This window comes from Podarcis muralis, chromosome 3, assembly GCF_964188315.1.
Source record: "Podarcis muralis chromosome 3, rPodMur119.hap1.1, whole genome shotgun sequence".
In the NCBI taxonomy this organism is placed as follows: Eukaryota; Metazoa; Chordata; class Lepidosauria; order Squamata; family Lacertidae; genus Podarcis; species Podarcis muralis.
This window is the reverse complement of record NC_135657.1, coordinates 49,983,458-50,007,365: the sequence shown is the minus strand read 5'-3', so window position 1 is coordinate 50,007,365 and position 23,908 is coordinate 49,983,458. Positions and strand designations below refer to the sequence as shown.

The 23,908-nt window shown below is 41.0% G+C and overlaps 1 protein-coding gene across 6 annotated transcripts; it reads right to left on the bottom strand.

The window, feature by feature from the left end:
* Positions 1 to 2,571: 2,571 nt before the first annotated feature.
* Positions 2,572 to 23,890, bottom strand: RNASET2 (ribonuclease T2). Of its 6 annotated transcripts, none has more exons than XM_028723886.2 (10): positions 23,759 to 23,890; positions 16,890 to 16,995; positions 15,078 to 15,144; positions 14,409 to 14,467; positions 13,255 to 13,312; positions 12,400 to 12,464; positions 8,720 to 8,833; positions 8,051 to 8,096; positions 7,373 to 7,447; positions 2,572 to 6,796 (listed from the first exon to the last, which is right to left on the bottom strand). In XM_028723886.2, exons 2-10 carry the CDS (start codon positions 16,976 to 16,978, stop codon positions 6,617 to 6,619), a joined length of 753 nt encoding a protein of 250 aa, XP_028579719.2. In that variant the 5' UTR covers positions 16,979 to 16,995; positions 23,759 to 23,890; the 3' UTR covers positions 2,572 to 6,616. The 6 variants fall into 6 exon arrangements, with proteins under 6 accessions (XP_028579719.2, XP_028579721.2, XP_028579718.2 ...); XM_028723888.2 differs by lacking the exon at positions 23,759 to 23,890 and adding an exon at positions 23,501 to 23,590; XM_028723885.2 differs by lacking the exon at positions 23,759 to 23,890 and adding an exon at positions 21,028 to 21,169.
* Between the last annotated feature and the right edge of the window lie 18 nt (positions 23,891 to 23,908).

Genomic DNA, 23,908 nt, shown 5'->3' with positions numbered 1-23,908 from the left:
GTTCGCAACCCGCAGCGCCGCGTCTACGCATGTGCGGGTTGCGATTTGGCGCTTCTGTACATGCACAAAGTGTGATTTAGTGCTTCTGCGCATGCGCCGAAACCCAGAAGTAACCCATTCCGGTACTTCTGGGTTTTGGCGCGTCCATAACCCGAAAACATGTAGCCTGAAGCGTCTGTAACTCGAGGTATGACTGTATCTGCTTACAAAATATTATATACACTACAAGGGTTTTTGTTTTGTTATTGTAGGTGATCTGCTTTTTCCTGACATAGCACACTACTTTAACTCGCTCCAGTTGTGGAATGATTTGCAGCAATATTTTGGCAATAGTTCTCTCTGCAATTTTGTTTCTATATACAAACCTGAATATATCATCATTAAAAGGCATTTTCTTAAAGCATGTGAAATGTCCAACAAATTTTAATTCTAATCTCCCTCAGGAGTAAGAAAATGTTATACCATCTTATTCTGTTGTCTTGACGCAACTGGACAATTACAGAAGCTGCCACCAGCATGGCGCCCTCCAGATGTTGTTGCACTCCAGCTCCCATTAGCCTCAACCAGCATAGCCAATGGTCAGGGATGATGGGAGTTGTAGTCCAATGGTCACTGGTTGCCCATCACTAGCATGAGAAGTCTTAACTATATACGTACCTTTACTCATCCTGCACCTCTGCGTTTGGCTGTCTCATATTTTCTGCTTGTAGAGTACCAGAATCAGAATAATGATATTGTTCAAAACATCTTGAGAGCTTTGTGTGTCTTTCAGTACTCCAGAAACAAACTGTTTTTTTGCAGCCAAACCAGGCTGCATTTAATTGAGGAGGCTTCTTATACAAGTTTTACAGTTCAAAACAGAGAAGAAATACATCTATTAAATATATCCAGTGTTATTAACATGTTTCCATCACTGCCGTTCATGGTACTTCAGTTCGATTAAAACTGTATTTTAGAGACAGACTCTTCCATCAGGAAGTTTCTTAAATCACATATTATGGCAATATCTCACTTTATTTCAACAGCGATGCACCTAAACATTTAATGAAGAAGAAAATGATTTTTTCCTTAAAAAATGGAATTTTATTGAATTTTTGCAGAAGTGCATTAGAAGTACTATTTCAACACTCTCCAAAAGACAGGCATTTAACAGCAAGGGAGCTAAAGATTATTAACAGTCTAGCAAAACCTAATTTCTACAGTGACAATTTAAGTGCAGGCAATTTTCTGCTAACAAATAACCACAACAGGTTACCATATCTCTTGCAAGGTTAAGACTTAGTCATTATTTTGTCTTCTGAGTGACAGCAGATTATTATTACAGTGATAGGCACACATAAAATGAACAGCTAATATTCCCTCATTGATTTGTGAACCTGTAAGAGATTTAAGCAGACTAGCCCAGGGTTTAATCTCTCACCATAATCTTCCTCACGACAGGATTATAAAACAGACATCAATAACGTATGTACAGTACGACTCTGAGGTCCTTAGAAGCAGGGCTGTGGCTAGGGGGTGGTGAGGTGGCCCCCGCCAGGGGCACAGGCGATTGGGGGGGGCGCAAAATATATAAGTCCATAAATATATTGATTATTGCCTCATAAGAATTGGTTTTAAATAGAGGGTGAATTGAATGGGGGGTGGGGGTGGGGGAGAGGCAGAAAGAAGAGCTAAATTGTCCGTGGCTAGGGGGCGCAATCTGGATGCTTAGAAGAGCAGGAAAATATAGGTGTTTTAAATGTCCAGAGCTTTAAAAAATGATTTTGGCTTTTTATATTAATATGTAATTAATGTTCATTTGTATTGGCATGAGATTTGTGATGAGGCCAGAATGTTCCTGAGCCTAAATCCAGGGAGGTTTCAAGCCACAATGCAGGTTGGATGGCAGCTAGAACATAAGTTGTATTATGCAACTGGACACATGTTAAGAGTAAAGTCACACCCGATGTGTGGCCATCAAGGCCACAAAGACTATTCTACATGGCAGGAGGACCGCTGACATCTGTCCCAGGGAATGGAGTGTTGGAAATGTTGAGGGTCTACTGTGACAAGTTTGTCAGGCACTTCGATGAGGAACTATTGCTAGCTCTCCATGCTGAGTTGAATGCTGCCGTTATTACAAAGCCACTTGAGATGTCTGCTGCAACATACTGCATGATTTGGTGAGATCAGCTTCAGTTAATGAGGCTTGAGGACTTGGACGAGGTTGTTGTCATGGTTCAGGCCAAAGCATACTTTCTCAACCCTTGCCCAGCATGGCTTATTCGAGCTACCCAGTGTGAAACCAGGGGAGTAGTAATGTATATTTACATGAGATGGTGCATGTCACCCTGAGGAAAGCAGAAGTGTGACTGCTCCTAAAAAAAAAAGTCGTTGTTGGAGCATGAGATACTTAACAACCAGTTCAGTCAAATGCCTTTTCTGAGCAAGATGCTTGAGAAGGTAGCAGTATTTCAGCTGCAGACATTCTTGGAGAAAACGAAATAAGTTGACCCATTCAGCTTGGGTTCAGCCATTTGGTGACAGAATTTGTTCTGATCACCCTTATGGATGACCTTATTTTTTTTGGGGGGGGGGGGGAATGAGGAAATACAAACTTGCCACTCAGATGTTTTCTATACTATTGACGATATCTTCCTATGAGTCGGTGACACTGTTTTACAATGATTCAGCATCTACTTAAAGTCCACTTCACTGATTTATGAGAATTAGATCAATTATTTGCTTCAGATGTCCTGTAACAATGTATTTTATTTCTTTATTTTTGGTGCAGACTTTCCCTGCTCTAAGACTGGATCCTGTTTTAGGTTTTTATGTTGATTTGCGTTGTTTGCACACCACTTAGTTTCTTTAAAAATATTCAGCAGTTTAGAAATACTTTTAAACAAATAAATTATCGAGGGTATCCTCTATCTTCAGAGAAGAAACAGTCTATGGGGATGTGGTACTATTATTATAACAGTATTAAAGGTCATAAGAGGGAAAAGACCATCTGCAAAAGGGTGGTCAAGCTCCTTCAAATGAACAGCTTGCAGTAGTTCATCAAATTGTTTTAATTTAACAGCATACAAGCTAATAAACCTAAAGAGAAAAAATGGCATTGAACAATTTTATTGAAGAAAAACAGTAAGTAATTTGTAGATTGCAGTTTTATTGGTACTAGTCACTAATCAGACAAATCAGGAATCCATGTTTCTGTGAAAGGTCTCATTTAAGGCACTGATTACTGGCTTACAAAATCTATCAAAATATATATATACTGCTTGATTATAATAAAAACTCAGTGGTTTACAAGAAATATTAGAATTATTAATAAAAGCAATTAAAAACTTTAAAAGGATAATTGAAATTAACAGTAAAAGATTAAGGCACATCAACACCTATGTGGTTTTTTTTTTGGGGGGGGGAGGTTGCCTAAATTCTTTAAGCAGGCACCAGAACATGTACAGCAAAGGTACCTGTCTGATGTCAACAGGTAGGGAGTTGAAGAGTGCAAGTTGTGCCACACCAAAAGATAAACTTTTTACAATTGTAGAATGAGTATTATGTGGCAATTGTAGCAGTGCCAGTTTGCAATTCAAAGAGGTAGAGTGGGTATATATGGATACAGTGGTGCCCCGCAAAACGAATGCCTCGCAAGACGGAAAACCCGCTAGACGAAAGGGTTTTCCGTCGCGGAGGCGCTTCGCAAGACGAAGTTCCCTATGGGCTTGCTTTGCAAGACGAAAACGTCTTGCGAGTCTCGCCATTTTTTTCCGCCCCCCCCCCCTTTTCAAAGCGGCTAAGCTGTTAATAGCCTTTTAACAGCTTAGCCGCTAAGCCCGCTAAGCCGCTAATAGCGCTAAATCGCTGATAGCGCTAATCCGCTTAGCCGCCAATGGGGTTGCTTCGCAAGACGAAAAAACCGCTAGAAGAAAAGAATCGTGGAACAGATTCTTTTCGTCTTGCGAGGCACCACTGTAAGGCGATCCTGCAAGTAAACCAGGACCCCACAGGTCCCAAGTCAATAGTAAAACTTTGAAATTGGCTCAGTAACAACTCAGCAACCAGTGCACAGCAAATTTTGAGCAGAGATCTTTCACTCCTGCCAGTAACCATTCTGTAGCATTCTGCAGTAACAGCAGTTGCCAGGTCAAGCACAAAGGATGTTCCACAGAATACATAGCATTAATCCAATACGGAAGTCAGTGTTGCCTGAACTATGGTGGTCAAGCTCTTCCAACGGTTGCAGATGTCACACCAGGCACAACTCCTAAAAGGTGATTCTAGCCACTGGGGCTACTTGGGCCTGAACTCGTAAAGCTAGATCCAGAATTACACCCCCCCCACCCCGCCCGACTGCATATGAGCTATCAGGGGGAGTGCAACTCTGTCCAGGGAAGGAAATTGCCCAATTTCTTGGACACAGGAACCATTCACCCACAGTGCCTCCATCTTTTCAGGATTCAAGCTCAGCTCCCACCCACCTCATCCATTCTACTACTGTGTTCAGGCACTGGCCTAGGGCCCACATAAAGTTAAAGGTAAAGGTACCCCTGACCAACAGGTCGACCGAATCTGGGGTTGCGCGCTCATCTCGCTCAAGAGGCCGGGAGCCGGCGCTTCTCCGAAGACAGGTTCCGGGTCACGTGGCCAGTGTGACTAAGCCGCAGCTGGCGAGCCAGCACCAGCGCAGCACACGGAAATGCCGTTTACCTTCCCACTGGAGAGCGGTCCCTATTTATCTACTCACACTTTGAGGTGGGTGCTTTCGAACTGCTAGGTGGGCAGGAGCTGGGACCGAGCAACGGGAGCTCACCCCGTCGAGGGGATTCAAACCGCTGACCTTTCGATCAGCAAGTCCTAGGCTCTGTGGTTTAACCCACAGCGCCACCCGCGTCCCAGGGCCCACATGGCCTGCCCCAATTCAGAAGTTATGGAGAAACACAGCTGAAATGTCATCAGTGTACTAATAGCACCTTGCCCCAAAACGCCTAACGACCATCCCCAGTGGCTTCATATAGACATTAAATAGCACTGGAGACCAAATACTGCCCTGATAAAGTAACCACCAGAGGATCAAAAAGCACTCTCCCAGTGCTACTATCTGAACTACTGTAGCACAGTGCCCCCAATTACCATCCCACAGAACCAGTCCAGGATACCATGATATGAAAAAAAGAAGAGCTGACAAGGTAACACATAATTTCTCAACACGAGTATTTTTTTTTTTTAAAGTGACATTTCCTAGAAGAGTGCTTGAAGTGACAGGCTCCAACTTACGCACAAACTTTTGCCCCATGCATTTGAAAGTGCTGGATGGAATCACTGATACAGAGAAATGGATCCTGAATCCTGTCAAACTCATTTCAGTGCTAAAAATTATGATCCATAGATGAAATTCTGGCGACTTTTTTTTTGGGGGGGGGATGGAAAAAGTACCCTCATAGAATGTGAGATGATAAACTGCTGCAGGCCCAATAAAAAGTACTGGCCATGTTTGTTTGAACACAGGCAGCTTCCAATTTACATGGGGGTTGTGTTCCAAGGCACCACATGCTTACATGAAATCACAGACATCTGAAACATCAGTGGAAAAGCCTGAAAACACCTTGTTCCGCCCCTGCACCACCCCTTTTTGTGATGTTTTCGGGTCACTTCTGGGTTCAGCATGATGCATGCATGTGTGCTTGCGCACATATCAAACACATCTAAAATGGTCACTGCCTGTGGTAATTTCAAGCTTCAACATACTTGTTCTAGAGCCACTCTGCTGATGCCAATGACATTGCTTTGGAGTAAGATAAGCTATACATTATTGCTTTTGCCATAGAGACCAGAAGCAGCTTGCTATTCTACCAGCTACCAACTATGTAGATTCACCTTTTCTGAAAGGAAGCAATCAGTATTGCACCTTCATTGTTGCCAACAATATTCAAACTGCAGAACTGCTTAATGGGAGAGGGGCTGGGGGGAATGTTTCATGCCCTTTCTGAAACATAAAGAAGAAGAGAAGAAGAGTTTGGATTTGATATCCCGCTTTATCACTACCCAAAGGAGTCTCAAAGCGGCTAACATTCTCCTTTCCCTTCCTGCCCCACAACAAACACTCTGTGAGGTGAGTGAGGCTGAGAGACCTCAAAGAAGTGTGACTGGCCCAAGGTCACCCAGCAGCTGCATGTGGAGGAGCGGAGATGCGAACCCGGTTCCCCAGTCTATCGCTCTTAACCACTATACCACACTGGCTCTCAGTGTGAAAGCTGTTCCATAAAATCCTAGTAGAATTACCTACTAATTCAGAATTTTGCTTTAGTGAAAACACTTTCAAGTAGTTACAACTCCTCAAAAAAGAAAAGCTAAGCTTTATGAAGCCCCCTTTTAAAATAAAAATGGTAACTTAGTTGCCCAAATAAAAGAATAGCTATTCCATAGAATGAATCTTCTCCATTTATATAGCTTTAGTACCAATACTGTCATTTGCATATGTTCCGAAGCAAGTAGGATTTCAAAAATTTCAAATGAAGTATTACAGTAAGTATCTTTGTGGGATAAAAAGATGGCTCTCTCTCTAAGTAATGTAATATGCTTTGTTGAATCTCAATGGTATTTCAAAAAGTACTTTTGCTTTCTTCCTGCTTCATTCATGCAGATGTGAAGGATAATATGTCAGTGTATCATTGCATATTTCCAAATCTTCCGTACGGTAGAAATGATCCTCAGGGACGGGAGAAGAATCAGTCTTTGGCTCTGTACAGTTTCTCAGGGTAAACTCCTTGGTGATACAGAATTTCATCTGGCCAATTATCTGTATATGACCCTGGTAGGAAAATAAAGCAAAAATGGAGCTTCTGTTTTAAAAGTCCACTATAGACATTTTTAGAAAAAGAGAAATATTAAACACTAAAGAGAAATTTTATTGGTTAATCAGTTGTGTGGCATTTGGGTGCAATGAAGCCACAATCTTGATAAACCAAGTGCTAATTGCTGCATTTAATGAGATAGAGGTATACTACATTTTTTCATATTAAATAATATTGATTTTATAATATATTTTTTTGTTATTAGACTAAAATGTTATATTCTCAAGATGACTAAGAGGTAAGTAAACATAAACTAAAATGTATCATTTCAGATTCGGAAGGTTTCAAGTTCTGTGAATATTAATTTGGATCTTAACAAAATTTGAGGACGACATCCCTCCAACATATGTTGAGAAATTGTTTAACAGATTTTCATCAAGGAATAGAGTGGGCTGAAAGGTTAACATAATGGATACAATTCTGTAAGACATCTTTATTTTCAAAAGTTGGGGGCAATCCCCACTTCAAGATGTCAAATATTAAAAACAATCTTTCTAAAAGAGAAAGGTTGACTAAGATTAATAAACAGATACCTCTTCTCCAGGAAGACACTGAATCTTTGGTGTTACACCATAAGCATCTGTAAGAGCATCTCTGATGGCTGCCAGCTAGGGATTAAAACATGAAAGAGTTAAAATACCACTTCAACAAATATTTACACAAAAACTTTATGGGAAAGAAATATAAAGAATTATATTTACATTTTGTTTTACGATGCAACACTAACATTTAACAGTTTACTAATACTATTATTACAGTGGTAGCTTGGTTCTCGAATGTAATCTGTTCTGGGAGTCCCTTTGACTCCCAAAACCATTCAAAAACCAAGGCACGGCTTCCAAATGGCTGCAGGAGCTTCCTGCACTCAAGCGAAAGCTGCACTGAACGTTCAGTTTCTGAAAAAGGTTTGCAAACCGGAAACCGGAACACTTACTTCTGGGTTTGTGGCGCTTGGGAGCCAATTTGTTCAAGAGCCAGGCCATTCGAGTACTAAGGTACTACTCTGTATTTATTTATTTATACTCTGCTTTTCCCCCAGACAGGGGCTCTAGATAGTTTACAGATAAAATAGGGAAAGCTAAAACCATAGATCGATAATAATTTAAAAGGTACCAAACACAAATAGAATTAAAACAATACACCAAAAGACCTATTAAAAAACAACAACAAAACAATGGCATAGAACAATGCAAAACAATTTCTCCTCATACCTGGTAGCTGGTACTGCCTGGTGTTATCCCAACTTTCAAGAGATAACTGAAAAAGAGACATATTTCATCTAGCACTGAACAGGAAAAATTCACTACATGCAACTGTGTTATAGTCGGCCAATATTCTCACTTTGTACTGAGGTAAGACGCCCTAGCCTCAGTTTGGGTGGGATGATCATGAGACTCTAGAGGTGTGGCTAGCAACCCACATGAAACTTGTCCAGAGCACTTTAGATTCTATCTATACTTTACTTTTCCATGCACTTAATTTTCTCCTTATCTTCCCACAAGCTTCTTTGTTATTTTTGATAGCTGTTGGTATTCCTCAAAATATTGATCCCCAATATCTAAAGGCATTGTGTTCAGTAGCTACTTGTTTGCCAGCGACCTACAGAACAGATGCTTTCAATAAGAATGAACTGGAGTTCTTATGATTTTTTAAAATATATTCTCTACTAACCCTGAACTTTACTGGCAACTCAAGTTTTGGACCACATAAAGAAACAATTAACATTTAAAGTCATATAGACATATGCTGTCTCAATGGAAAGTCCTGGCTGTTGGAAAGCAGTGGCTTGCTAACATTCGTGGAGCGCTATCTGTAGCAAATACAGCTGCTGATGAATGCCTGTATGTTGCAGAGGTCTCCAAAGACATCCATTTCCCCACCTGTTAAGATCAATTCTTTTATAGAGCTCCAGAGCTTTACTAAAGTACTTTTCTTCAGAATTAAGGGATTCCAGCATAGCAGCACAAGTCCCATGTTTCTCCCATTCATGCTTCCTACATAAAGAAAACAAAAGTGTTGCGTTACAGCTTTAGATTTGGATGTATTCAGAGGTCTACAAAAAAAATTCTATAGCAAAAATACTTAAAATTTCAGAAGAAAATTTCAAATGTGTACCTGGTTGAACTTACAACTCAAAGCACTCTTCCCCTTAAGCATTCTCATTCTTCATATCATTAAACATTTCCGAAGTCTCAATCACAATGTTCATTTCTATGAGTATACTCCAAATGTAGGACAAGGGCAAGAGTGGCTGTTCTCCCCCCCCCCCCCCCACTAAACCACAATCCCTAGATTCTCAGCTTTCGTTTTTATAAAAAGTAACTGTCTAGCAACTGTAGAAGGCAAAACTTGCAGGCACCATCCTCATTTGTGGTATGAGAAACCACAAAACTTGCAGGCACCACTGGTGTTTTTCACCAACGAATGAAGCCAGAGCAATGATTCACATTTAGGATCTAGCCAATTAGACGAGATGAAGTCATTGCCAGACTCTTGAGAAGAAAGTTCTTGGTTTGCTTTCAAATTCTTTATGCTTGTTTTCCCTGGTGAAGTGATTGCTGCCTTATAGGGGGGGGGGGAATCAAGTATTCATAATTTTAGCATAGCTGTGATTATTTTACTATTATTATTTATTAATTTTGTACTCTGCCCTAACAACATGAAGATTGGGAAGCATCCCAGACACTGAAGAACTGTTATCTGATGCTAGTTCTGCATATTTTATTCATTTGTTTGGTGTATTTACTCTGCCCCCTCCCCACAAAAATTCCTGCAAATGCCTATGGGTGCACTTCCTAAGACAGTGGTGTCCAAACTTTTTTCAAAGAGGGCCGTGGGAGCCAACCAAAGGGCCAACCTAAGTTGTTGACCTTTTTCTAGGATTGAAGTAGTTGAGGTTTTTTTTAGGATTTTACCCCAGAAAATAAACTGCCACGGGACGGGACGGATTAGACCCCAAACCAGAATTTGGACATGCCTGTCCTAAGAGATGCCATTTCAGGAGAGAAAAATCCCCATTTCATTTTGGGACAAAATGATACAAAAAGTTGCATTTTTGAAGTAATGAAGTACAGAAAGGATATGTAAGCAGCAACAATCCTGTTTTATTTGGCCCTGGTTGCCCTTCTGCAACTCTTTATCTTTCCTACCCAAACATGCATCTTCCTCTCAGGAATGTGGGATGTTCTTCATACTGGATAGTTGCAAAATATGTACATTTTCACAAACATATATCCACAACTAGTAGCACTGGTATATATATGTACACTCTGTAGATTTACAATTTCTGAGAGTATACATCATGGTGGGGGGTTGGTTGGGGAAGAAAGAGCATGTGTTGATAGGGATGGGTGATTAGGGTGAAATGGGGAACTTTCCTTTCATGAAAACTTTGTGTTAATTTAACTTTGGATCCAAACAGATATCTGAAATGTGTTACCTATACCTTGCTCCTATAATATTATATCCCCCCTTATATTTATAGTTTAGTTTTTATATAACCCTTACAACCCCCACCCAAATCAGCTCCAGGGTGTTGGGAGATCCTCCAAAGGCGATTGGGAGGCAATGCAGGAAGGGGAGAGGAAGGGGAAGTCCTGCTGCATAAGTGGAAGCCTGCTGGATATTTTCCCATTGTGATTTTGGGTTCCAAATTATTTCCCATAGTGAAGAGAAACTTGTATGCTTGAATACTCTTGAATCTTTTTCTGTATTAATGGAGTTCTTCAGGTGTTTGGTTCTGTATTTTGCAAGGAACCTGTTGCTACTCAGAAAGAGATAAACTAGTAGAATGCTTCAGTTCAAAGACATAGCATTTCTACGTCTTCTGCTTCATATGAAATTGGAAACTATGGAAACCACAAACGCTGAAAGCTTCTGCATATAAGAAAAACTAGGGTGTTTTTTTCATTTGTCAGTTGACAAGAAAACCATCTTGTCCTTGTTCCTAGCAGATTTCCACTTGTCAAATATGAAGCACGATGTCACTAGCTTGACTGCATCACAGAAAAAGACAAAGGTTAATTGTTCAATATTCTCTTTCAGTGCGTGTTGTCAGCGCTAAAGCTTTGTACAGATTCTTCCTCCTTTCAAGGTTACAGAGGAGGTTAGAGAAAGAGGAGCACCACACATAGAAAACAGATAGGACTTTGCACATTCAACATACAAATTCTATTTATTTATTTATTTAGGGTAAGTTCCTGACATATCAATGGGACAGCTAGGGAACAGAGAAAAGCAGCACACATTACAGCAAGCTGCATTCTCTATTCTCCACTACCAGCTTTTGGACTTTTGCACTATGTTCACATTATATAGCTTTGGGCTCCAATATGGAATTGTGCATGCAGCCATCAAGAGTGTGATGCTGCAACTATGGCCCAACACTGCCATTAAGGGAGATGTGTGGCTGGCTCTAACCCTTGATTCATCAGCAACATCTCGTAAAGAAAGACATATGGCATGACACACTATCACTGTGCATGCTACTCCTGGGCCCACTCCACTTTATTGGCTGTCGCTTGTGCAGGGCAAAGAACACACTGAGCACAGGGATATTATATCACATATCATTTTTACTAGACAGTTCCATAGAGACATTGGTTGTGACGGCAAAATATGCTCCCCATAATGGCTAGTTTTGGCCTGTATTTCAGTCCAGTTTCAAACAGAGCAGAAAGCACCTTCAATTGGAAGAAATGGGAATTATACATCAGCCATGCTTGATGGACTGCTCTAAAGAATAAATGCTGTTTCTGCCATATCAGACTTAGAGAAAGAAATAAACTCTGCCCCCCAAATAAACAATATAAGGTTGCAGAAATCTAAAATTCTGCCTGAGAATGTCAGTGGCTCAGGATTCAGTTGTGTGGCCTGGCCTTGGTGACTTTATTACTTTATTATGTTGTATATCTGACATTGAATTGCTAGTTTGAACAATATGGGATTGTTTTATTGCTATGTTTTAAAATGTTATCTATTGTATGTTATTGTTGTTTTTCATGTGACCTGCTTTGGGAGGAATTTTATTCCTGAAAGGTGGTCTAAAATAAATAAATAGCACTGAGATCTGGTACATATATTACTCTGACATAAAATTCCATATATCCTACAAACTTACAGAGGATTGGATCCAGACTTTGCCTTCTTCCAACAGAAGGACTCCCATCTGTCTACCCAAAGTTTCTGATCCAGTGCAGTCCCACTGACAGAAAGGGGGGCATTTTTGTCAGTTCTTTCATTTTCCTGCAAAGGCCCATCTGGCAGTTGGGAAAAACCCAAGCACAGCATGGGGAGTGCGGAGCAAGGAGAAATGGGTGGCAATGGTCCACTTTTTCAGATGCTGCTGATGTCAGCAGAAGAAACTATCGATCTAATGCAGAGATTTGTGTGGGTGAAAAGGGAAATAAAGCAATGGCATAATAATTTCTAGAAGTTCTGTGCTAGATTTCACTTTCACCTAGTTCCTATGGATGTCCAGAGTCTATCCACTCTGGTGAAAAGAACTGAAAATGAATAATTTTGTAACGCTACCAAAATGTTTAAAAGTGGCACAACTCACCAGAAAAAGGTATGGTTTGGATGAAGCACATCTGGCCAATATTTCTTCATGTCACCCATGAGATCCTATAAGTAAGTAAGTAAGTAAGTAAGTAAGTAAGTAATGTAAGTAAAGGCTCTCATAAGCTAAAAAGCAGCACTGAGCTCCAAATAACATGCAGCTACAATGAGAGCCTGACCCTATCCCTGGCTGTAAAGACTGCAGAGCAAACACAGGTATGGCAGCATCCCCATGTAAACTTATGCCTGCAGACTGTAAATCATAAGGAGCAAACCCAGTATTTCAGCTCCTGGCTGCCATAGGACTATGCTAGTATTAAAAGCTATGGACTACTCAGCAAGTTTTTTGGATGGGGCTCAGGGGACCATCAGATCTCTTCAGCTACAGTCTGCATTAAAAAACAAAACAAAAACCTTGTGTGGTCATCTCATGCATAAGCTTCTTCCAGGCATGGCACAGAGCAACAATGCTAGATCTTCTGTTTTTGTAGAATGTCACATATCTACTCTTAATTTAATTTATAAATGCTGTATTTGGTATGAAGCTGTAAGTGGGGCAGGGGGAGGAGAGGGAGAGGGAGGGGGTTAAGTGTGCTCTCTGTTCCTGTTTTTGAAAATAGAAACAAACAAACAAAACAACAACAATAAATGAAAAAACAAACACTTTATCTATAAAATAAAATGTAATGTCTTGTGATCTACCACAAACCCTTGGAGTTGGATGGTACAGAAAGAGATTTAGAATAAAATAGCACATCCACCTCTAATAGCAATTGACAGGCTATGAAAAATCTGGATGAGGCAACAGCAAAAAACAAAACCATACTCAGTATCTGCATTTTCATATAATTTATACCTGAAGTTCAGATAAGTTAAAGTGCCAAGTTCTATTACAGTCTTCTGCTTTATCAGGCCTATAAGAGAATAAAAAGAACAAAATTTAAATGCCCCTAAACAGTGGTGGTGGTGGTGGTGGATGAAACTGGTCTACATAATATTTCAATTTGAAATTACATTTGGAAAAAATGAATCCCTTTCTACAATATTATGCCTAAGACAAAGCTTTCACAATATATCACTATAAAAACAAATAAGCTACATAAAAGCTTTCCTAGCAGTTTCAAACTGCTTTGAGATCCAATAGCATGTACCAGTAAAACTTGACCTGTCTATCAAGCATCTATCTATCTATCTATCTATCTATCTATCTATCTCCTAAACATAAATGATCTTTTCTTTGTTAAAAATAGGACAAACTTCAGTGATAATGAAATGTGCAGAAATGCATCAATTTCAACCACGAGGTGCTGATCCGTACTTGCATTTTCTCATAGAGGTGAAGGGCAATGGAAACAGGAATGAAGGTATTTTAAAAATATTGTGATTATGCATTTAAAGTTGTTGCCTTTCTTGAATATTTTAAGATAGGGTGGTTATTTATTCCAAATGAACAGAGATGGTATACTACTACTGTAATAGTCTTGTCAAATGTAAGACACTACCAGCTTGTAAACAGATGTAGTGTAAGTGGCCATTGCTGTATTTAATAGTTTGACATGCATAAAGTAGGTGTAAAATAGTAAGGGTTAGGTGCCACTAAAACAGAGGTGGGGCATCTGTGGTCCTTCAGATGCTGTTGTGCAACAACTCCCATCATCCCTAACCATTGGCTGTGCAGACTGGAGCTTATGGGAGTTGGTGTCCAGCAATATCTGGAGGGCCAAAGGTTCCCCAGCCTGGCACTAAAACCACCAAGGTTTGTGGGTGAGCATTCAGTGGCCTTGCAGCTAAGCATCCTGCTCCAATTCCTGGAGAATCCAAATTCAAGGCCACCACCATTCATTGGATCTGATGCATCACATTCCAATGAGTTTCTTTTTTTTGTGGGGTTTCAATAATACACCTTTAGATATGCGGGCTTTGACCAAAAGGAATTATATAGGTCATCTAGGCCAAACTCTTAATTAAATATGATATAATGTAGCATTATTTTCAGAGTTAAAACCTTACCAGAGTCCATGGATTGTCCAGTACAATAGTGGATCTTCTTTGCAATCATGTTCATTCATCTGCAGAAAACAAGTCAACCAATTTATCAGGGAAAGCCAGTTTTTATGCTAAAACAAAAACACACACACTTTTAAGCTAAATAGTTCCAATATTCAAACTTAGCTAAACCTGCCAATTGCTATAGCTGTTAAAAGAACAGGAGCATTAATATCATCATCATTATTTATTAAATTACATTTATTAAATTTCTATGCTGCTGTAAATTGGTTATCTACCACTAGCTTTTTTTTTAATAAACACGGGTGGTGCTGTGGTCTAAACCACAGAGCCTAGGGCTTGCCAATCGGAAGGTCAGCAGTTCGAATCCCCAGGGCGGGGGTGAGCTCCCGTTGTTCGGTCCCAGCTCCTGCCCACCAAACAGTTCGAAAGCACGCCAAAAAGTGCAAGTAGATAAATAGGTACCGCTCTGGCGGGAAGGTAAATGGCGCTTCCATGCGCTGCTCTGGTTTGCCAAAAATGGCTTAGTCATGCTGGCCACATGACCCAGAAGCTGTCTGCGGACAAACACCGGCTCCCTCGGCCTAAAAGTGAGATGATCGCACAACCCCAGAGTCATCCGCGACTGAACCTAACGGTCAGGGGTACCTTTACCTTTTATTAACAACTCACCTTACATACTGTCACTGGCCACTGGTGCACAAGGTACAACATTTCCCACTTATGAGGATGATCATCACTGAAACATAAAAAATAAATTTTTCAAGATGTTTGAAGAACAGAAAGGCAGCAAGTAACAATAGAAATTTTGGGGACTCTTTTTTTTTATCTTTAGTATCAATTTTTACAGCTGTTAAAATGTGCCGTTCTATCAGCTTTGTAGGATGCGGGTGGCGCTGTGGTCTAAACCACTGAGCCTCTTAGGCTTGCCGATCAGAAGGTTGGTGGTTCAAATCCCCACGACAGGGTGAGCTCCCGTTGCTCAGTCCCAGCTCCTGCCAACCTAGCAGTTCGAAAGCACGCCAAAAAGTGAAAGTAAATAAATAGGTACCGCTCCGACGGGAAGGTAAATGGTATTTCCATGCACTGCTCTGGTTTCACCAGAAGCAGTTTAGGTCATGCTGGGCACATGACCCTGAAAAACTGTCTGCAGACAAACGCTGGCTCCCTCGGCCTGTAAAGCAAGATGAGCGCCGCAATCCCAGAGTTGTCTGTGACTGAACTTAACTGTTAGGGGTCCTTTACCTTTACCAGCTATGTACACAGCAACCTAATACTACAATGGGATTTTCTACTGCTTAGTATAAGATAACTTGAGTCATTTTCTATGGTCCTTTACTACAACAAGAATGTTAAGGCTGTGATCCAAATAAACCGAAAACTGCAAGCAAAGTCCGAGGTTTGTTCTGAAGCTTCTACAGTAACTGTTCAAACTGCTGAAGAAACACGTTTTTCATTTTAAAATGAAGCTTCCCTTGGCAACCTTATGAGCAGCAGTGGTGGAAACAACAAAGAAATCTCCAGTTGCAAACAGTTCTCCACGGTATGCATCAATAGATTTGGTGAACTGTGGTTTAAGCATTCATTTACCACATTTGTATTGAGAAAAACCTGAGATAGTTCATCTTATTGTATGGATAGCAAATAAACATAGGCAAGCAAAAGTGAAATTAACTAGAAGAAAATGACTTCTATGGTTATTAAAATTAAACTAAGAGTAATACAATATGAGGGACGTGGGTGGTGCTGTGGGTTAAACAACAGAGCCTAGGAATTGCCGATCAGAAGGTTGGCGGTTCGAATGCTCGTGACGAGGTGAGCTCCCATTGCTCGGTCCCTGCTCCTACCAACCTAGCAGTTCGAAAGCATGTCAAAGTGCAAGTAGATAAATAGGTACTGCTCCGGCGGGAAGGTAAACGGTGTTTCTGTGTGCTGCTCTGGTTCGCCAGAAGCGGCTTAGTCATGCTGGCCACATGACCCGGAAGCTGTACGCCGGCTCCCTCGGCCAATAAAGCAAGATGAGCGCCACAACCCCAGAGTTGGCCACGACTGGACCTAATGGTCAGGGGTCCCTTTACCTTTTAATACAATGTGGTGGGAAACACAACACGTTTTTTTAGATTAGTTAGCTCACTTAGAGAGCTACTGTTTAACAAAGCCACACTCTAAGAGTAAAATGTGGGGGACACCTAACTGGAAGAATTTATAGCGAGATGGACATATATTCCCCCCCACCCCGGACTTGCTAGGTCAGTTTGTAGCCACTTTCTGGATTTATTTTTGTGCAATGCTGATTCTAAAACCCGGGAAGTAGAGAAAGGTGTGTAGAAAAGGTAAAGAGTATCTTCATTGCTCTGTCCACTTTTGCCCCTGGCTGAAAAAAGGTTAGCCACACCTGCAATAGTATTTGGTTGAAATAGGAGACAGAGCATAGAAATCATTAAAACTGCCTTTCTTCACTGTACAAGATGTTCCACTACTTACGATTCCTCCAACTCATGTGTGGCAGTCCCACCAAAGATAGCAAGCCAAAAGCACCCAACAAACAAACAGTATGAAGTAATAGGATTCATGCTCCTTTTTGGTGACTCTATGATAGAAAAGAAAACATGTAAACACAAGACCACAATCAGGCAACTGTTAGAAGTGAATGAGAAATCAAACTTTTGACCCTCCAGATTTTGTAGGACTCCAGCTCCCATCGGCCCCAGTCAGCATGGTCAATGGTGATGGGATGTGTAGTGCAGCAGCATCTGGAGGGACACAGATTCTCAATCACAGTTTTAAAACATATGATACCATGAACGAGAACTGAAATTTTAGAAATCAAGTGCTGCCAATCAACCTGCAATAGATCTTGAAAATTGTGCATGATTTTCCAAAAGGAAAACCATATCCTAATATCAGGACTCTGTTTATCCTTTCATTTGCTAATTTATTTGTTCCAGTATCCATTGGAGGCAAATACCAGATTTCCTGATAGTCAAGTCCTATGTATTAGTTCAGAACTACACATGTACTCAATTCAAATATACAATGTGATTTCTAGTATTTCTTGCTCCAGCAATGTGCAAGAAAGTCACACCCAGTGACATTATACCTTTGTAATTTTTAAAACTGTGAACCCTAGTGATTAAGGCTGCAGTCTAATACAAACTTAAATGCCCTTAAACAAATTGAAATCAATCGACTTAACCAAGCCTAACTCTGTGGGTTGAATCCAACTTTAGAATGTGGCCTGGCCAACTTATGAAGTATAACATTTATCCTGATTAACTGAACACAATACATTTAAAAAGGAGTATATTCCTCTAAGAGTCACTTTGCTTTTCTCCATAAATGCTGGCTGTTCGGACAGCAGATTGAGATATGAACACAGCACTCAGCAGAGACACACTATTTATAAGGAAAACTAATTCCACAAACAGGTGACATTACTATTAAGAACCTTTAAGAACTGTTTCAGTGTTTCCAGTGGTAATGCAAGTATCTTATTGGATGTCATTCTTCCTTGATAGGCTTCCTAATATTTCCTGCGAGATTTCTTTTTCTCTCTTTTGAAGTAACATGCATCTTAACATGATTATACAGGGACTCATTCCAACGTTACTGTAAGTAAAATATCCACATGCAGATGGATCCCAAGGAGCATCGCAGATCTCTGTTCCCCACTCCCTTTGCAATGAGAAATGTGTGAACAAATCTGATAGCAGATAAGGTGGTGGTGGTGGGGAGCTGGCAATGGATATATATGAAAGGTGAAGGAACCTGCAGGAACTTGGCAAAATGACTGCATGCTTGAGAGGGGAGAAAAAACAGGACTTGATGAAACTGCGTATCACAGGGCTCAAGAGAACAGAGTGAGCCTTATAAACAAACCAAGTGGTTTGGGCCTTCTATAGTTTCTGGCTTTGCTCAAGCCATTAAGCGCATGCAAACAAATTTGAGCACTACTCAAAACTTCCTTTAAATGTCTTCCAATAAAACCCCTGAGAATTAAATGGCGTTAAAAAGTAGGCAACAGATCACAAAAAGTCAAAACTCTCTCCATAAGTCAATTAAAGGGGAGTATTTGTATTTAAGCTGATTCTGTTCTGTTCATGCATCAGCTTACCTGGCACAAAACCAACTCCAGTCAGATCAAGTCAAAACAGAATCATCTTCAAACACGATAAAATATATATGCATAAAGCAGAACTCCGATTCCTCTTCACTACCACTCACTTCTTGTGCTTTTCCTTGATGAACTTCCTTTATTTCTCATCTTAGTTCCCCAACAGCTTGACTACCCTAGAATTAGAAGCCCCCCCCATTCTGCTGTTTCTAAAACATTCAACAATGCTCTATTATTTGCATTAAAAAAAACCTCTCTTAAAAATTATCATCTTAAACCTGGGGACTACACTATAGACACTACAACATTTACCCTGAGACTACAGTGCTGAAAGCAGCACACACTGAAAGCAACATACACGGGCCAATGTCTAGGGGACCAAAGTCCATATAAGACTGCTCTTGGAAAGGGGGAGACAAACCTGGCCCCATTCATCAGCCAGAAAATGAGCAGCTGAAGGAAGTCTGATTTCCTCTCTTTCAGGAAAGAACCCTTGGTTTCAACTGCTAGCTATCTTGGGGATGAAGAAGCAAGGAGGAGGACATTTTGTTCCATTTATCAGCCAAAAAATGGGTGGCAGGAGACTAACTGCTATTCAAGAAAGAAGAGCAGCAAGGGAAGATTTATCTGGTCCTCATTCAGTATAAATGTCTTCTTTTAGCTCACCATTTTGTTCTGTTTTTAAAAAAGCGAACTTCCTTCTCTACTTATCCCCACCAATTTTCTTTCTTTCTGTGTGTCTCTTCGTAAGCATAATGACAGTGACTTCTCTTTTTTTCTTATTGATGCAAGCTGTTTGTTTGGGGAGACAGTAGTTGTCTAAAAGAGTGGGACAAAACAATAAACACCTCCCAAACAGGTCAATGAGGTCTGAGCATACTTAGTGGCCACGAAATGCTAGCTAACTGTTGAGAAGGGGACAAGAGGAGGGAATGACAGATGGTTGGCACTAGCCTCAAGACAAAGAAGCACCACTTCTGCAGCTATAAACAGCACAAGACTCTAGTCACAGGAACAGGTCTACAGGCTGAAGCAGGGGGACACAAATGTTGGCTGGCCTTGCCAGACAAGCCAAGAACTGTCACTGACAAGACTCTGCTCCTCATCTTCAGTGGAAGCAAATGCAGAGAATCATAGAACTGTAAAGGTGGAATGTACCCAAGGGTCATCTAGTCCAACCCCCTGCAATGCAGGAATCTCAACTAGATCATACAGAAGATGTTTATTCAGAAATGAATTCTGTTGTGTACAATGGGATTCATCTTCAAGTAAGCAGCCTCAGCTCCTGACCTTGTGAGGCCCTGTTCTGCTCTCCAACTCCAACTTTTGGAGAAAAGGCTTTTTTTCATGATGGCCCACTGAGCCATTTGAGCATTTTGGCTGCCCAATGCAAGAACAGCCTGTCCCAACTTTCCCCAACAGAACTAAAGGAAAAGTCTAGGGCTCATTTTGGCTCTGCACAGCCAAAAGATTCTGAGCACCTTGGCTACCTACTGTAGAGAAGGAATCTTTCCCATTATTTTTGAGCCCTTCAAAGCTTAACACAACTGTAGGGAAGATCCCTTCACATCACACTCATTAAAGGGTACAGGAATAGTTAGGATGAGTGTGGCATGAAGGCACATGATACAATAATGTGGACATTTCAGTAATCTGAAACTAATCCAGACTAAGACCACTCAGTGCTTAGACAAGAGGCTGCGTGGGATGCCTAGGGACAATATCTTGCCTTACAGAAGAAAGGTAGTAGTATATCAATGCAAATACTGGAAGCCAGAAAACTGTCAAACCAAGCATAGAAACTAGGTGCTTGTAATCAATTAACAAAGCAGTTCTGGAAAATGCATATTGTGAAATCTTTTGAGAACAAAGAGGCCACAAATCTAAAAACAATTCCTCCAAACTCTACTTCTACCCAGAACTTCCACCATGCAACTCACTATAAAATACATAACTCAAAATCTCTTTCCCTTTTGACATGCGCAGTGTATATTGCCAATACACTTTGCTACAGAACAGCTCCGACCCGAGGCAGCCTCGCATAACAGAAGTGCCAAATACACACACAGCTGCTCCCTAACCCCTTTTGTTCGAAGTCATCCTTGCCGAGTTACATGCTACAATCTCCCAACTGCCCACAGGGTTCAAACGTCCTACGCCCGGAATGATTTCGAGAAGAAAAGCCCTAAGAAACCACAGCCTCCAACTGCCGCCTCTCGCCCAGCGTCTTCTTTAAGGGCACGAGAAAATCCCGCTATGTTCACTGCTGCGTATAGGACTAGATACCAAATCGTGTAGGTACGAAGTTCCACTAGTTATTGGAAGTAAGTCCTATTAAACACAGTGTGACTTACTTCGAATCAACATATACCCGGCTCTACAGCTGCCGCCCTGAGCTGCATATTTGCTTAGAACTCGAAAACAAACAAAACAAAACGCACCAGGGAGACTTAACTTCCAAGTTACAATCTTTCAAGAGATTACGATTTATAAAAAAAATCAACTCACAAGTTTAACCGGCTGTGTTTGTACCTGCCTTGCAGGAGCTGAACTAGAAAGCTGGCGCAAGGGCGGCATCAGCTTTCACTTCCCTACAGGAACCAGCACTTCCGCTGGGCGACTAAATCCCGCCCACACACAGCCTCTCGCTGAGCCCCTTGTGGGTCGTTCGTGCCTAGTCAACGGAAAAGAGGCATTGCGTAAGTGCAGCGAGCGGACTGCTATGCCTCCACTTGTCTCCTGCATATAATAAAAAAGAATTTTCTTTTTCTGTTGCTGTTTGCCACAAATACTCAGATGGCTTTTCAGATCTCAGGGTCTCCGCCCACCCCCACCCCATTTAGAAAAAAAGAGTGGCTCTGTTTAGGATCTTTCTTTCTTTCTTTCTTTCTTTCTTTCTTTCTTTCTTCTTCCTAGTTTTACAAAAGGTTACTGGAGTTTGAAGGCTTTGGGTGCTTCGGTTTCTGTAAAAGCAGAAAGCTTACACATGCCAAACCTAAACATTTTTGTTTTGTTTTTTATTGTGTATTTTGTCTTTTTCTCTTGTACTTTTATGCTATGAACTGCCCTGAGATCTTCAGATGAAGAGCAGTGCACAAATTTAAATAATAATAATAGTGAAACTACAAATTACCAAGTACAAACAAACAGACCCATAAGCTAAAGACTCACATGGTGTGCTTATTTATAAGTCTTATGAACTTCAATAGTGGTTATTCCTAAACAAGTACAGTGGTACCTCAGGTTAAGAACTTAATTCTGTAAGCATAAAATTGCATACTTGTCTTCGGCTTCAGAAGTCAGCAGTTTTAAAGTACTGAACAGATTTTTGGTGCCACCTGCAGCATAATTCTAGAAACAACAAACACTAAAAATCATGCAATTTTCATGTGAAAAAAGGAATCACATTGAATATTAGGGTAGCTTTTCACACTAAGTACAATGCACATTTCTACAAGCTTGGCATCGACATTAGTTTGGGGGCTTATTCATCTCTGTAAGGCAGGGCCACTGTGCAATGATAAACACTCAACACAGTACTGTACATTACATCTTGGTTTACAGCAGACTGGTTTAGCAAAAACTGGCCCTAGAAGTATTGCTCAGCATAGGTTAAAATCCCTAAGGTGATTGTGTACCCTTCTTGTTGCTTTCAGCAGAACAAAATTTAAAAGGGGTGAAGGGTTTTTAAAAAGTAAGCTGATTCTGATGTTACTTACACCCAGGTATCATTAAAGTGTTTTGAGCTGACCAGTAACATCCACTCTGAGTGAGATTCCCCCACCCCACCCCGCATCACAGTTACATTGGATGTTTCCTTGCTCTAATGAAATCTTAAAGCTGCAATCATATGCACACTTACCTGGGAGTAAATCTCACTGAACATAGTGAGTCTAGCTTCTTAGTAAACAGGCATAAGACTGTGGCATAAAATAAACATTTCTAGCCCTTTCCAATTTTGTTAGCATCTACCATTTTACAATTCCACCCTGCCTTATTTGGACTGTCATCTGATTTAACCATAATTAGTACAATAGGTACATGCAGGAACCAGCAAAGCAACCCAATCCTGTGCATGTTACTCACAGATAAAGTGTTCATAGACAGGTGCAGCCTAAATAATTTCTGAAGATACCTTCAGCTCTTGATCCTATTACAGTTACCACAAACATATTTTCAGGATACAGCCCTTAAGATGCCTAACTAGAATTTACAGGTGTGTTCACAATTCCATCTTAGAGACAATATGTTGCTCCCCCCATCACATCGCTTTGCCCCTAGCTGTTGACATCAACAGTTTAAGTGTCAGATTCATTTCTGTTTGTGTACACACCAGTGGGCGTTGATAGGCAGGGATGTATTTACGCATGCAAATGTGTTCACAACTTAGCTGGAGATGAATTGCCTTAAAGGTTTCATTGGTGTAAAGATGGATTGAACAACAGTACAGTACTGTACATCAAACAGTAATATTTTACCAAAAAGTGTGTTTTGGACAACATGTAAGAACAGATTAAACACCCAGCACTGCACACACAAGTACACAGTAAACGGAAGTGTGAACGCAGCCTTAGACTTTAGTCGTATACTATGAGGAGGCATAACATTGGGTACAACCAATAGCACTTGAGTTTAAGTAGTTTTAGGATTGGAGCATAAGTAAATGCTTCATGAATTACAGTATATTTAAGGATACCAGTCATTTAACAAAAAATAGTGCCTAGTGGTTCAAAATATTTTCTTCCAAATCCATGTACATTGAATTGGATTGCAGGTATTCATTGTTTTGGAGTTTGGTATTTTTGCAGTTCTGTTTAAGCAGGCCCTTTCTCCTCTAGTTATATTCTGCGACAATGAACCTTCATTGGACAATAGTCCGCGAAGAGCCGTGTGGCAAATGAACTCTATCATATCTATGCCTTATGAAAGTGCAGTGCATATTCTACCATTTTGCACACCAGCCGGAGTGAAAAAAACGTACCAACAAAACCCCGCTCTATGTATTTCCATTCAGGACTGAGCCTGAGCCTGCAATCCTAACCTACCTGGGAGTAAGCCCCATTGAATTCAACAGGACTTACTTCTCAGTAGGCACGGTTAGGATTGCGCCGGCAGCCTCGTTCAGCGGTAGCAAGAACCGCAGAGCCCCATCTAGCGAAACATCGCCTCCTTCTAAACCTCCCGCCTCTTGCGCTCCCCAGCCAATCGCGGAGCCGGATCGCAAGCAGCCCGTTCGTACCCGCACATTCGACGCGCGCGGAAGCGCGGCTCGCTGGGCAGCCTCCTCCAAAGTGGGCGGCGACTGTGGTCAGGAAGTCATTGGCCCACTGCGCTCCGCCTCCTTCCCGGCAAATATCCCCTTTTGCCCCAGAGCGACGAATCTGCGGGG